The sequence below is a fragment of the Thunnus maccoyii genome, chromosome 8, assembly GCF_910596095.1.
Source record: "Thunnus maccoyii chromosome 8, fThuMac1.1, whole genome shotgun sequence".
NCBI lineage: Eukaryota > Metazoa > Chordata > Actinopteri > Scombriformes > Scombridae > Thunnus > Thunnus maccoyii.
Window position 1 is genome coordinate 14,693,789 of NC_056540.1, and position 16,884 is coordinate 14,710,672.

At 38.5% G+C, this 16,884-nt stretch overlaps 1 protein-coding gene across 1 annotated transcript; it reads right to left on the reverse strand.

Moving 5' to 3' along the window:
- Nucleotides 1-8,783: 8,783 nt before the first annotated feature.
- On the reverse strand, nt 8,784-11,191 carry si:dkeyp-72g9.4. The gene is made up of 2 exons (XM_042419599.1): nt 11,000-11,191; nt 8,784-9,890 (listed from the first exon to the last, which is right to left on the reverse strand). Exon 2 carries the CDS (start codon nt 9,886-9,888, stop codon nt 9,085-9,087), a length of 804 nt encoding a protein of 267 aa, XP_042275533.1. The 5' UTR covers nt 9,889-9,890; nt 11,000-11,191; the 3' UTR covers nt 8,784-9,084.
- Between the last annotated feature and the right edge of the window lie 5,693 nt (nt 11,192-16,884).

Genomic DNA, 16,884 nt, shown 5'->3' on the forward strand with positions numbered 1-16,884 from the left:
TGAAAATACTGACATACTTGTCCTGTAAATCGCACTATGCCATTTTGCAATGAAGTGCATTAGAAAACATGTGACTGTTAAAAAGATGTTAACTGACACTAGATGAAAGTGTTATATTGCCACATTACTTATCCAAGCAGGTTTCTGTTTTGTGAAAATCATGTATCTCCAAAAGGTCAACTTCCCCCAAACTACAAAAATAAATACACAAACAAATAAGCATATTTTATTTTCTTTCTTTGTAATATGGGTGCATTTTGAAAGCTATGAGGGTGTAGGCGCATATTAACCTTCAACTTATCTTTAAAATCATCACATTTGGAGATACATAGTTAAACATTATCGCCAAAAATGATAATAATGCATGTGCCTTGTTTGCAACTGTCGACAGGCTAACAAACCCTTCTTTGTCAGCAGCCACCAGGGCCTGCAATGAATTTGCCTCCTTCTTCTCTGACAAAATTCAGAAAATTAGACAAGCAGTCAGTGTCTCCATATCAGGTACAGGGTATGTGTTGTCCCTGTTTTCACTTTAAATCACCCCAAATACCATGAGTTTTATCTGATCAACCACAAAAAATTGGAGGACATTATACAATGTCTGAAAACCTCCTGCTGCGGCCTTGATATTCTGCCAACAGGCTTTTTCAAAAATGTTTCTAATTGCATGGCCTCAGATCTTCTACAAATTGTCAACATGTCTCTTCTCTCAGGTGATCTTGTTTAGGTCTTCAATGACATCAACATAAACACAGACAGTGGTAGAATTTCAGTCTTAATATTACTGGATCTCAGTGCCGCATTTCACACAGTCGACCACAACATATTACTAGACTGGAAAACTGAGTGGGACTTTCTGGTACAGTGCTAAACTGGTTTGAATCCTACTTCAAGGACCAGTGTGTAGAATTTAGTGGCTCTAGCAGAATGGATTTGACAAAAATGGAATATAATATTCATAAATGTGTTTTAATTAGTGTATAATAATACAAAATACAATTGTATTTTCGTTACCTTAGAATGAGCCCTTTATAGCTACATAGGCAGCGGGTCCTCTTCCATGGAGCTCGTTATGTTGCACCGCCTTGTTTCTACAGTAGCCCAGAATGGACAAACCAAACACTGGCTCTAAAGAGGGCCTTTTGTGTTTTTCATAAGTTTCGCAGCCACCGTAGTTTCTCCTTGGAAGGGTAGGGTAAAGGGTATTTATCTAGTTACAATCTGCAACCTCACCACTTGGTCACACTAAATCTTACACACTGGTCCTTTAAAGGACAGGGACAACTTTGCGTCTATATGTAACCACGCACCTGAGAGGACAAAAATGACATGCAGAGTTCCTCAGGGCTCCATTCTGGGGCCTTCTCTGCTCAACATCTACATGCTTCCACTGGCTCAGATTATGGAAAACAACAAAATATGTTACCATAATTATGTAGATGACACACAAATTTACAAAACTATATAACCAGGGGACTATGGTCCACTACAAGCACTGAGTAAGGGCATTGAACAAATCAATGATTGGATGTGCCAGAATTTTCTTTAACGAAACAGACAAAACTGAATTGTTTTTGGAGCCAAGAAAGAACGATTAAAAGTCAGCACTCAGGTTCAATCGGTAATGTTAAAAACCACAAACCAAGCCAGAAAAACAGCCATATTGCCAATTACAAGACAATTACAAAGTCAGCCTACTATCACCTGAAGAATATATCAAGGATTAAAGGACTTGTGTCACAGCAGGATTTGGAAAAAACTGTCCATGCATTTATCTTCTGTAAACTGGACGACTGTAACAGTGTCTTTACTGGATCACATCACTCCAGTTCTCAGATCTTTACACTGGCTTCCTGTTTGTCAAGGAATTGATTTTAAAATACTGTTGTTGGTTTATAAAGCACTGAATGGTTTAAGGCCAAAATACATTTCTGATCTAATGCTACGTTATGAACCATCTACATCTCTCAGGTCGTCTGGGACAGGTCTGCTTTCTGTTCTCAGAGTCAAAACTAAACATGGAGAGGCAGCTTTCAGTTTTTATGCATCACATATCTGGAATAAACTCAAGGCTGAAGACTTTTAAATAAAATACTTGTTCATTTCTTACACTACACTGTAACGTTTATTCTTGTATTTTATTATGTCTTATTCTATTTTAGCTTATTTTCATTTTCTATTCTATTAACTCTTAAATAACTATTTTTAATTGTATTTAAATGTCTTTTATAATGTGTTTCTTTTGCATTTTGTCTTAATGCTTAATGTTTCATGTAAAGCATTGGCCTTGTTGTTGAAATGTGCTATACTACATAAACTAACTTTGTCTTGTCTAAACATGAGGTGTTTTTTACTGTCTTCAAGTCAGATTTTAAAATTGGTGTATGGTAATAATGTATTTTTACTTGATGTTTCATCAAACATATTTCTAAATCTTTGAAATAAAGACTGAATTTTAAATTCTGTTGAAATCTGTTAAAACCAGTCCATGCTATTTAAAGACACTTGGGTCTTCCTTGACAATAAAGGTTAGTGGAAGGGACTTCCATCTATTGCTGCATATGGTGCAGACTAAACACAAGTGGTCAGCAAGAGTGACTTCTCTAAAATGAGTCTATACCCACTCATTCACATTACAACACATCAAAAATGTAAGTCACAAGACATTTTCTGGTTGACTTGTCAGGGGATTTAGGAATCACACAGCAGTTTGCAGTGGCACAGTATACTTATTGCCACCTCTAATAAACTCCACTTTCATTCTGAAAGACAGACCGCACTTAGCAGGCTTGAATATTTCATATATCCCCCCAGTGAATATTTAATAGGTTTTACTTATTGGGGACTGTAGAGTGCATCGACTCACATCATTTCAGTACAGCATGTTCCTTTGCACATTCTGACTTAAAGCACAGGAACTAAATACTTTGCGGTTTACATCTGAGTGGCAGTACCTATATGACCATCATGTTTGGTGGAAATAGTTTTTTTCTGATTGCCCTATTGGCTGTGTAGGGTTGAATGTGCGCTTGGGTATGTAAGAGAGTTATCAACCATAACTATTTTTAATAGTTCGTATTTCCTTTGTGTGAAGCTGTGATCGCTCACCAAATGTCAAAACCACAATGTGTGACCCGTGTAGGAATGAACCAACAGGAACTAATAACGTCAGCAGTCGCTTCCTCTGCAGACTTTGAGACTGGTGTGGTTGCACTTCTCATTTCACTTTAAAAGTCAAAATCACTTACATTAGGAAAAAGCTGATGAAATACACAGTAATCAGAATGAGAAAATGATGGATGGACAAAATACATTTGTACAAATGTTGGGACACACGTGATAACCGCCTTATCTCTTGCTGCAGCTACAAATCCATATTGGTCATTGTCTGAACAAAGTGGTAACAGCTTGTGTCTGTCACCCTACAATATATATACGATTGTGGAGATTCATGCATACACAACTCTGCAACATAAGTAACTCAGTGTGTCAAGCTGTACAAAAAGAGAAGTGTTTTTGTGTTTCTGGACAGATGATGAAGGTCTAAAGGGTAAAAATTAGTTTCATTTGATGTTTTGATGATTCTTTAGTGTGGTCAGTGGCTGAAATGATCCCTTGTCTGCCCCATATTATTCAGTTTATGATATTTATACCAAATACATTATAGCTAAATCAGGTGATTTTAACCTTATAGGCAGTGCAGAAACAATAATGAAACCTGATTGCCATAAACAGAGCCAACAGGGGTCAAGACAGCTGCTTTGGTTTGTCTGAAATAGCCTGCAGAAAGGACAGATTTTTAAAAATTGTAAAACTCATTAAACAAAATTGATAAAATGTCTTTATATTTGATAATATACATGTCACATCCTTTCACGGGACCACCGGCTGTCAGTAGCTGTCAGTAGCTGTCAGTTAAGTAACAATAGAGCTTTCCTTTGACTAGAGTGCACTGCAGCAAACGTAAAGAGGGTTGCAAGTTGCAAGTCAATATGACCACATGAGCCTTTTTTGAGAGTTTCCAGCCACTGTAGATGACTTTTTTTCTTGTGACGGTGACGGTGGTTTTCTCACAGGAACCATCAGCATGTATCCCCCCCCCCCCCCCCCCCCCCCTTATTCCGGTATGTCTGTCTTCCAGTTCATGTTTCTGTGATCACTAACGAGCTACTCCTAAGTTGTTTGACAGGATATTTCTGATAAAATACAATTTGAGTCTTATTTGATAGTTTTGATAGTTTTTGCCATCTTTTATTATGATAAATGTAGCTGATCTAGAAACATGACACACAAGTGTTCAGATGATCAGATTAACTTTACTTGTTGGCAGAACCAAAAGTGTACACTCAAAATATAATAAATACATATATATATATATATATATATATATATATATACATATGTATTTGGCAAATAAGTTGGCAAAAGTTGCCAGGGGAATTTTCTGTTAAGTGTGGTTTGGTAATAAGGTCACCAAATGCCTTTGTTTTCCCTTTCAAATGTTTCCCTAACCTGGGGGGCTGGTTTCAAACATGTATGATCCTCTGACTGCTCTTTTTGAGTAAATCATTAATATTGACAATAAGATGCTGGGCCAAAAATACAAAATATAAGACATAAGTTGTAATAAACTTTAATTATACTTTCAACTATTAGAACAAATGGGCAATGCTGTTTATTTCTGGGAGAGAAAGAGTCTCCAGATGGGGCTGCTTCACTTACATGTAAAGCTAGGTTGTAAAATGTAAAACCAAATGATTCCATGCTATTTCACCTGGTCAAAATGTTCAACTGATAAGACTTCAGCATGAACTTTATCATCATCTGCATTACCTTTGGAGTTATGATAAACTTGTGTTTTTATGTTGTGGTTCTGTACTGTTTATGTCGAATATTTAAGATATTTCTTTCTTTTGGAAAGAATAACATTTCATCTTAAGGTAAATTCATTCAAATTACAAGTAACATAGCTTCTCACTTACTGAAGTGGCAGTGAACATGCAGTTAGTGTGGTTTTACTTGCACAGGTTTTTGAGACATCCTGCCTGCATTCTACCGTAACACAATGGGGGTAGATTTTTATTTGTGGTGCTTACATCACTAAGACATTACATTTAAATAATATAACAGCAACATGTCTCTCCAGAAACAGTGTCCCCATTGTTCAATGAAAACTGGTCAAAATGTGTGATGTCTTTTGGGGAGACATTCGCCTGCATTATACTAGGATGGTCGCACAAGCAGAAATTAAAACCTGGAAAAATAAAAACAAAACTAACTATGTGGCTTGTGAGCAGACATTGCATCAGACAGATGTTAGATCTGTGAGGAACACAGTTGATTATTTGCAATAATTATCAATTATCAAAGATAATTAACTAATTATGACAATTAGTAGAATTATCAATATGAATTAACAAATACGGGGCACCACCCAGAAACTGGGACCAATAACCAAACAAGATAGTCTCACAAATGGGAGTTCACCTAGAATGTTAATATCTGAGAGATATCAACATTCGAGAGTGAACAAAGAAGAGTTGAATTCAAGCTCTGACTCCTTCAATCAGCCACTTTTAACAATATGTTACACACAATAATGACAAAAGAACTTCTCTTTAAAGATATAACAATGTTTATTAAACTTAACAAAATACTTAACAAACTTATCAAAATTAACAAAGTTAACAAATGCTTCATTCAATAAACAACTTTTCTAAAATCTAATTCTACCAAACAAAACAGCTATGTACAGGGTTGGACACATGTGGGAGCGTCTCCGCCTGGCATCCTTGGAAATGGAGTTTGCAATGGACTCCCATTGTCTGTAAGCAGCATTTTGGCGCTATTCCTTTGTCTCGGGGGAAACAAAGGAAAAAGCATCTCGTGGTCAGGCCTCACAGGTTACATGTAGGCCTTCTCTGTGTGACCTCGTGGTTTGAGGCCCAACACAGAAGAAACAAGTTCTCCGGAACAATATAATGGAACTGAGAGCAGTTCAAAGAAACTAAGGGAACCGCGACAACCACAAATGTCAGAGAAGCCTTTTCAACAAAGAACACAAAAAAACTGTGGGACTTTGTGAAAGAAATGGCCAACTTGAACTCGGGCAAGAGGAAATTGCATATACTGAATGAACTGGCAAAAGCAAATAAACTCAGCAATTTCCATAAACATTTTGATTGTGAAGGGAGTGACTGTACTGATGAATGTAGAAACTTGTCAATTATTGTGATGTGATCCAACACATAGAGTAGTAATTGATTCAAGTGCTGTGGCCAAAGTTTTTAAAAGGTTGCACACTAAGAAAGCCAGTGGGCCAGACGGTATTTCGGCTCTTCTTCTTAATACATTTGCTGATGAGTTGACTCCAGCTTGGAACCCTCTATTCTAGCTATCGGTCAGTACCATTCCTACAATATGGAAAAAGCTGTTATTATTCCTGTTTCAAGAAAACCTTGCTCACAGGCAAATAATGATTTTAGACCGGTAGCATTGACATCAATATTGATGAAATCACTTGAATGCGTTATGGTAGGGAACCTATTAAGTGAGGTACAACATCTCTTAGACCCCTACCAATTTGCTTATAATGATGGTAGAGGCACTGATGATGCTCCAAACACCACATTTCACTTTATTTTAAAACACCTTGAAAATCCTACAGTTTTTGCTAGACCGATGTTTATGGACTTTAGTTCAGCATTTAATACCATTCTCCCTCAGACTACTATTAAACAAGCTGAAACAGATGAGAGAGAATCCCTATATAATCAGGTGGTATCATGCATTTCTCACAGGAGGACAACAGCAGGTGAAAGTTGACTCAACTCTCTCTGACATACAGGTTTTAAGTACTGAAACTCCTCAAGGCTGAGTAAACTCTCCCCTTCTTTTCACATTATATACAAATGACTGTAATAACCAGTACACAAACAACTACATTATTAAGTTTTCTGATGATACAGCCATACTCAAGTTTACTGAAAAAAGATTCAGACATTTCTGTGTATAAGTGAGAGATTGAGGTTGTGCAGTGGTGTGAGGGGCACAACCTGATTTTAAACGTCAAAAAAAACTAAAGAAATGGTCTTCGATCTCAGTTCTGTTGGTGATCACAAGTGGAGTATGTCTGTTAATGAATTAGTCAACATCTGCATTTTCTGTGAAGACTCAGGGTCCATGGAGGGGATAAAAGCATTATGTTATTGTTCTACAGGGTGGCCATTGAATCTATTATTCATTATGGCATCAAAACATGGTTTGGTAACCTGTCTGTTAAACTCAAATCACAACTCCAAAACCTGATCAAAAGGGATGAGAAAATAATTGGTATGTTGCCCCCATCTTCTCTCCAGGAGATATTTGAGGAGACAGTGAGGAGGCAGGGCCTTAAAATCACCTGTGACACAAACCACATCCTTCATAAAGTATACAAGCTGATGCCCTCAGGCAGAAGGTACAGGTGACCAAACTGTAAGTTGAACAGGAATAAATTCTCCTTAGTTCCACTATCAGTCAAACTACTAGACAGTAAGAGATGCAATGTGTGTGTGTGTGTGTGTGTGTGTGTGTGTGTGTGTGTGTGTGTGTGTGTGTATGCAATAGGAGGGGTGAAGCATTATGGCTTCTGTTGGGGGGAATTTGCAACATCGTGGTGTAGGTCATCTGTGCAATATTTCGGTGTGTGTGTGTGTGTGTGGGCGGGCTGGGAGGGTGAAAGGTTATGGTTTTTATTGAGGGGAATGTGCAATATCCTGGTGTGGTACATCGCGTAACATTCTTGGTGGGTACATTCAGCTGTATACGGATCTGTGTGTGTTACTGCATGTTAACTGTCGTTTGATTGTATATGTATATGGCTATAGTGTGTCATATATACACAATATATCCATATACATATACAATCAAACGACAGTTAAGGCTGTGTGCTGCCATGTTTCCTCAAATGCCCAAGACAAATAACCATAAAGGCTAATCTATCTATCTAGATACATATATGTTTGTTTATTTATTTATTTTGGGCTGAACTTTTTTTCTGTAACTTTTTTTCTGTGCCAGTTTTCAGACAAACGTGTGTTCTTTTTGTCCTCTTATGGGAAGGAGGGCCCTACACATTTGGGCGCAGGCAACTAACTCTAAATTGTCAGGTTGAAAATAACTACACACCTTCAATACCATAAATACTGCAAGGACCTGACCTGCCTATTTGAGATTTTAAGGTAAAATGTGTGATGTGTTGCTCATGTCTTGTGTATTATTAGGTATGACTGAGATTATGTATTGAGTAGTAAATGCCATAAGCCTGCCCTCTAGTGTTTAAGATTCAAAACAACAGTTAAGGATGCTTTGTGTGTTTTCTGGCAAAACCTGTTCAGACGAAAACAATTCTGGTTAAATGATCATCACAGATCATCTCTGCTCATCATCTTCTGCTCTTTGTAATATTGAAATGTACTCATGTGAATCAGTAACTTCGCCTCTCAGCTCATTATTATGCCTGATAATTCCTCTTGTTTTAACACAGATGACCTCCATCTTGCATGTCTGGGTTCAATGGTGTCATCTTTGCTCAGACCGTGATCCGCCACACTTGTGTTTACCAGAGCTGCATCCCACGACAGTTACCATAGAAACCCCGGCGGCTGCACCAGCAGAGCCAAGAACGGGAGTTCATGCACATGCAAGAAAACAAAGATCACAGCATGGAGAAAAAACACTGATCACACTGGTTGAGAGTATCAAAAGAATGTTTTAATTAGTTATACTTAGCTCACAAAACACTGGATAAAAGGATTTTGCAGATTTGTCCATTTTTTATGATTTTGTATGACCACCAGCATACATAGCCTTAGCATAGGAGGGCTGTAATAGTAAATAATGACATTAATATAATGTTACAGATGGACAATCATGACAATATTTACTTGTCTCAGTATTTTTTAAAGTGTATTTAATCATATCCCTTATATATAACTGCATGAAACATTTCCACATATCTCTTAATGTCTCTTAGTGTCACTGACAGGAAAAGAGTAGGATACTATTTAGAAATTTCTTCTAATGACTGTCCAGTTTTGCATCCTATATCTCTGCAATGGCGGGCAGCATACAGGCTCGCACGCGCGCCTCTCTCCAAGCTGACCTGCAGTCAGAGATCCACTGGGAGATGAAGGATTGTTTGATGGTTGGATTTGTCCTCTCCCCCTCTTCCTCACTGTCTGCTAGGCTCCCTCTCCTGGCCTCTAACCTGGACAGGCTGTGTTTTGGGGAGTTGTTTGGAGTGGAATTGTTAGTGCTGGTGTGTAACTCTGGGCAGCTGCTCTTGCGTTGCCGTGGGAGGCCTGGATTTGAAGCACGGGGGACGCTGTGCGCCCTGGAGCGAGCCTGTCCCTCCCATACTCTCCCATTCTGTCTTATAAACCTTCCCTCCGCAAATGCCCCCCTCACACCTTCTGACTGACAGGTGGAGAGGTTGTTCTGGTGTCCATAAAGATACTCCAGAGGGTCAGAGTTGCCAAACATCAGTTCACCATTTAGTTCTTTCTCTTCTCCCTGCTGCGCACCCACGGCAGGTGCCTCCTCTCTGGGGTTGAATTCAAAGGTGGCTGATGTAGTCCCACTGAGTCGTGACAGCCGCAGCCTCTGGTGCACGGTGTCCAGCTGGCGTATGTGGATGTTGTTGGGAGAAACATCCCTAGTGGGGAAGGTGGGGTGGGCCAGGTGGCAGATGGAGAGGAGGTAGTCCTCTGAGGAGACAGACTGGCCATGGCCAGCCATGTGGAGTGTGTTGGCCTCATTCAAATCCCTCACTGTCTCCTCTGTGCCCTCTCTGATTGTGGGCAGCAGGAGTCCTCTCTTGGACAGCAGTCTGGACCGCGGCCGCATAGCTGAGAGAGGGAGACAAGGAGGGAGGAGAGAAGGGTGCCATGTTTATTGCCAAAACCATAAATGTACAGGAGTATACAGTCAGAGTAATGCATATAAACCTGGGAAAGGTGTTTTTCAATGATTTATTTTCAATTTTACTTTAAATTCACTGAATCTTTAAGATGTTTTCTTACAAAAGCAGATTTAAACACATATACTCAACGTGGTGATAACAATAGACACTGATTAATAGTATCAATCCTCAAATTGAAATGATAATGTGATTTGTCCAGGTATAAGGTTATATGTGGCTGCCTTGCTGGTTCTGGTTTGTTGGAAAACATGATCACATCCATGCCATTTCCATTCAAGAAAACATCTGATTCAACAGCATTTTGGAAATGAAACAAAATATCTATACATAGCAGAAAACAACATGTTTGAAGGATACTGTGTGTTTTCAAGTGTCCTTTGTGCCAAGACCTCTTCAGCCTGATGTGTTTTGTTCTGAGATCATTTTGCTGTTACATCTGGATGTCACTCACATGATAAATAACAGTTAGTAGACTGGAGCCTTTTGAAACACAACCATCTATTTTGGCCCCTGTTGTATCAATCAAATTTAATTCACATGTAAGCTCATCTGTCCTCCTCCTGACTCTCCCTTTTCCCCATTTCAGACACCATCCCCTGCTTACTTTGGAGTGGCAGTGTAAACAGCCCAAAATACAAACAATCCCTGCAAGGAGCAGAGAGGCAACGTAAATAGATGAGTATTTTAAATGCCATCCTACTCATGTAAAGCCACAGAATGTGTCAGCCTATGTTTTCTTATGTAACCCCATATTGTTATAACCCCGAGTGTAGCCCACAATATATTTTAGTCTCGACCTCCATGCCAAAAATAGAGCATGCCAAACCAAAATGCCAGCCTCTCCCAGATTCTTCCAAGGTGTAACCGTTGCTAAATTTAGACCACACCTTCAGTATACAGCCACTAAAAATGGTTCAGAGGCTGCAGCTCCGGGGCTGAAGCACAGAATAGGCACCCTGTGTCGTTTCACATCATGCATTTGCAGTAATAATGATTATGTAAGGTTTTTTCTGCTCAATTTGCTTTCACACTCACCTGCTCGCAGATGTCGAGTCCAGTAGATGTTTTCTTCTCTTTTGTGCTCTTGCAACCTCAAATATTAGTCTGGAGCCTTTTCACAGTTCAGTATCTGTTTTTCTTTTGTTTTTTTATTTTATTTATGATGCTGTGACTCCAGCCAGTGATGATGCTTCTCCTTGAGCGCGCTCTGTAGCTCCAACTGTCTCTGACCAGAGGCAGCAGTAGAATGCAGATTTATCTTCTCCTCACAACCCTCCTCCCTCCCTCTCTCTCTCTCTCTCTCTCCCTAGCTTACTTTTGATTTGATTTGCCCTCCTTCCCTGGTTCTAAAAATAGACACACCATCCATTTCCTCAGCCCGAGCACTGTCATTGGCTGACTGTATTGATGGAGAGAGGAAAAACAGAGGCAGAGAAAGAGGGAAGAGAGAAAGAGAAAGGACTAAGAAATAAATATAGAGAAATGGGGAGAGTGATACAGACAAAGAGGAAAGAAAACAAAACAGTAAGAGGGAAAGAGATGGAGGTTTATTTTTGTCTCTCTTTTTTAAGAATGTGCCATTTCTGTGAAACACTGACAGTCACCCCCTGCAATTTTGGTAAATCTGCCAAAATGAATGATGCTTTTTAACAACAGACATCTACTTACTGTGGCGCTGTTGTAAACATATTTGGCTTTAATTGTGTAAAGAATGTAGACAATCAGATGTGCATGTGAGAGCTTTGCACGTGTTTACTGTGTGTGTGTGATTGTAAGACACATTGTTGAGATCAGAGGATTTAACAAGCTTTTCACCCGAGGCTTAACATGAGTCACTTGTGTCAACAATCTCACTCCGTTGGATGCATTTCTCAGTTATTCATTAAACCTTTAAATCTGTGAGACACTGTATAACTGTTTGATCTTCCACAAACATTTCTTTATTATGCAGGCTACTGAAATGTGTTTCCCCAAGACTTTGTGGTTTAGGCCCCAGTAGACTGTAGTTAGTGTAAAAATAAACTTCAGCGAAGACCACACTGACTGTAAAGACCTATTTCGAAGCAATGAATAAAAAAGCATATATTTTAACACCAAACAAGCACTTCAGCTTGTACTGACTGTACTTTTTGAGGAAGAACCCATTTTTAAGGATCTGGGGCAGATGTAGAAAGAGTTACATAAGCAAAACCATTGTCCACTGATCAGCTTTGTGGTAAAAATTGGCTGTAATTCGTGTCTTGCATCAAGATAAAGATTTAATGATAAATAATAAATAAATGGACAGCAGGTGGTGCTTTTTTATTTCCCTGCTCCGATGTTGATCACTGTGAAACTGAATTGATCTCATGGAGAAGATTGTTTCTCTGGCATTAGGTGCTTTTGGACATTTGAGATAATCTTTTGAATTTTTAAAAAGGTCAAATCACAAGGAGAGTCAGGCTTCTGACCACTGTGGTATTTGTAATAACTGCATTCATTTTACAGGAGTTAATTTCACAAACATAACCTCTGCCCAAAGGAAAAAAATATCTGTTTTTTTTTTGCAGATTAAACAAGAATTTGTTGTGATGTTTATGAAGTTACAGTGTTATTATGAAACCTGCTACAGTTATTTTAGAGTAGAGGACTACTATTGCAAACACATTTCACAAGAAGCAGCCAGGAGACATTTCGATAGAAGGCTAATTTTACACATTTTACTTCACATATCCTCACTAATAATACTGGATGCTCTATATGTATTATTAGACAACTAAAGAGCTACATATGCATTTAAATATATTTCTGGTGTGACACATTGATTATCAATATTTTACATGGTGTGTATATTTGTGTAGGATCACACAACTGTTCACCAGAGGATTCACGAACATCCTGCTTCAGACCTTTCAGTCAACAATTCGCCCCTGTGTCTGGGGAAAAAGGCTTTCAGTAAGAGTGTGTGTGTGTGTGTGTGTGTACTGGAAGCAGCATGACCCCTGATGAGTCAGATGAGTCACATCTTCTTTGCATCCAACCTATAAAAAGATTCCCAGCTTTTTATGGATCTCTAATGGACTGGTCACAAGGAACTAAATTTGCCTCAAAGACACACAAAAACACACACAAACGCGCACACACCGGCACGTGGCTTTGTTCAGTTATAGTCTTGACAGACTCTCAGGCACCGAACTGACTGCGTTTTGCTAATCACAAACAGCAGGCACAACATCAGCCAGGCTTCACATCTAAATAAAATGCCTGGAGTGAATTCATGAGAGAAACAGCAAAAACAAGATCTAGATCATTTTAAGCTCCAGGTATTCATATTTATTGTTCTGTGTGTGTTTACAAGGAAATAGCTGTCTTATCAGCAGACATGTTAAAGCGATTATGAATAGGTCCATTTGTTTTTTTAATGGGCTGATGACCTCAATGCTGTGTAGCCCAATGCCATTTATGTGTGTGATGTATGTACTGTAGAAAGATAAGGCAATAAGCCACTGTGACGTCATAACAACTGCTGTCTTATTAAGGTAAGATCATAGAAACATACCTACTTTTGAAGTAACTTTGGCAGAAAGAAGTCTAAAATTAGCTGTGCAATTTTTTCCTCAAGATTTACATATGACATTTTACTAAAAAGTCATCATAGTGATAATATTCTTCAACTTCTGTCTATTTTTTGTTTGTTTGATCACATACTGTAGATCTATATTTTTCAACACATAAATACACAACATTATATGAGTATGCTGCGTAGGTGACTGAATTTATATAGCACCTTTCTAGTCTTGTGAGCACTCAAAGCGCTTTACAATACATATTAACATTCACCTATCCACACATTGATGGCAGAGGCTGCCATGCAAGGTGCCAACCTACTCATCAGGATCTAATCTAATGCACATTGACACACACACACACTGGTGGACACTTCAACATGTGGACTGCAGGAGCCAGGGATTGAACCGCCAAGCTTCCGATTAGCGGACGACCCACTCTACCTCCTGAGCCACAGCTGCCTCGATTGTGATTGTGTGTTTTTTACATGTATGTGTATATATGAAGATTGTTACTGATTGTTACAAGTCCTGCCCACTGCAACACATGGATTTAAAATAACAGGCTCTGGCAGATAAACTCATCTTTTTATGAGTAGAAATTGCACTTCTTCATTCTCTAAACATTGATTTTCATGCAGGTCAATTATAAAGCTTATTATTTACAATATTGTCAGAGTGACACAACAGAGAGGGTGTTCTGACATTTGAATGGTTGAATGTGATGGTTGAAAGAATATTAAATCTTGATCTCATGGAAGATGCAGAGCAACAAGGCCTTTTTTCACAGCAGACATTTTGACTTGTCATAGTAGGAAATGCACAGATGTTACTAAAAACATTAACAATGGCTCTGTTCTATTCAAGTGTCCTATTAAGCTATGACAGTGTGACAGTGAGCCAGCATGCACAATACCAGGAACACTAAAATTCAGCCATCGTTAATGTTATTAGTAACACCTGTCCTTTTCCTCCTGTGACATGTCAAAACGTCCTCAGGGAAAAAGGCCTATTGTTCTGTATCTACCACGAGATCAAGATTTTGACAAGACTTTTTCAACCACCAAATTTGACCTTTTATCCCAGCTTACAACAAAAAATGATATACAAAAATTTGTATACAAAAAGATTTTCAGAAAAAGGCATGTTTTTATGCTCAAAGGCAAAAAGCAGGTTAAATACTCCAACTCCTCTTCAGCGTGCCTCTTCTCTCTTTCTTGAACCTCTTGTTTTCATCCACTGATGGGTTTGCTATGAATTAGATTGACAAAGGAGGATGCTTGTGTTTTATGGCTGATCAAAGCTTCAGTGTACAGGTAGAGAGAGGTGGACTCTTTAGCTTGAAAGATGGATAAATGGAAAGGGTGCGACTGTTGAGCCTGGATATTGATTTTCATCAACAAGCTTCCAGCTGCCAGAGGGGTTCTGGGAAATGGTCATATGCGGTAGTCATCCTCTGAAGGGCAGAGAGGGGGGATTCCTCAGAAAGATGTCTTCTTCCAAGAATAAGTTGTTTTGAAATATTTTTGCAGAAAAGATTACATCACAGGGGGTGAAAAACAGTCGCTTATATGGCATTATCAGATATATTATAGCAAAACTGTAGCTTCATCTTCACCTCAGTAGCACTGATTATAAAGGGCTTTTAGACTGCAATAGTCTTTAAGGTGTCACAATTACTGTTACTGTACTATTGTATCAACCCCTTGTACCATGTACATGCTTTGAGTAGTGAAGCACAAGGGGTATACCATCCATGAGTCACGTGAGCTGTCATGAACTTGTTCGTTTTTATCTCAAAAAAGGAAAAAAATGTTTCATCACTACTGTGTCTAAAGGAGCCTGACTAGGAGCCTTCTTATGAAACCTGATTTCATAAGAAGAGAATCCAATCTCACAAGACCAGAAATAAAACACATTGATGAGCCTTACAGTTTGTGGCATGAGGGCTGACATTACACTGTATTAAGGGGACACTGCACTGTTTTAATTATGATTGTTAATCATCATATCACACTGAGAATAGATCCTATTCATATTTCTCTACTGGTGTGTTTTGTCCACATAATTGCATGAACCATGTGCCGCTTTCAAAATGGCTCTCTGATTTCTGCATCGTTTCAATCCAACAAGGCGTTTGTCTGAATAAATTAACAAGCTAAGCACTTGTCTCAAAGGTCAACAAATATATCATATAATAAAAAATAATAATATAAAAAATATAATATCATCTGCTATTGTATAAAAACATTTCTCCGTATTGTGGACTTATCATAAGGCACAGAAAGGTGTCAATTGAGCTCATGAGGAGTTAGACACATGTTAGACCTTCGTATTTTCCTTCCCAACACCATTTTGGGTGTACATAACACTTTTCATTCAGTCCTAATTTGCTGCTCAGCTTTCCTGACAGGAACTTATGAGTAATCTAATATTCTGATGCAGTGAAGTTGTTTAGAGTTATTAACAGCCACAGGGCAACCTTTAATGATCATAACAAGAATGGTGTGGATACTTTACAGAGGCCAGCTGGGGCCAGTTTTGGGAGAAGAAGCAAATCAAAAAAAGACAAAAACAAAAATCTTTATCTACTGATAGATAAAGGATGTAAACAATTAGGGTTCAACGTCAAGTCTTGTTCATCTAGAGAATCAGAAAAATGATTTTCCTCATGTTTGCATGTGGAACTATTGTATGTTACATATACTGTAAGAATGGTAATTAAATTTGGTTTCTGTTTACTGTCAAAGGGCAAGTGTTTGAATGAGTTGACTCAACATTTCACACAATCTGTGAGTAACCAGATGTAAAGTTGGACGCAGAGCCTAATCTGAGAGCAAGAGAGTGAGTGCAATGTAACGGTATATTTCCTGTGTCAGTAATCACATTAAATGTGTTCACAACTCATTTCTACTCTTAGAAACACAATTATTCTGGGGCTCATCTCAAGTCAAAGGGTCAGTTTGCATGGCTACTGGTATCTAATAGTATTATCTTGGCTATCTGCCACCACAATACACTAGAAATGATGGAATCTTATGGTACTTAAATTAAAGAAAACATAAATTAAGAACATGATTTTTTTCAGAAACAGTATCCAGACCTTGTTGTGAACTACTTTCATAACTTTTCTAACCTTCTATACAAAGAGTTTCCTGTTTAAAAATTTAGCCCTGTCATTGGGGCATTTAGGCATGTCATGTTGACTCATGTCTGGGAGCTGCTCCATTAAAAGGAAATTAGCTTATCATCGCTATATTAGTGTCAGTATTAGCAGTCAGTGATTTTATATTTTTAGAAAGTCCAAAGATAGTCATTTCCCGAACCTGCTACTCTGATTCTGTCAAAGGCAACATGAACACAACCAGAATACAA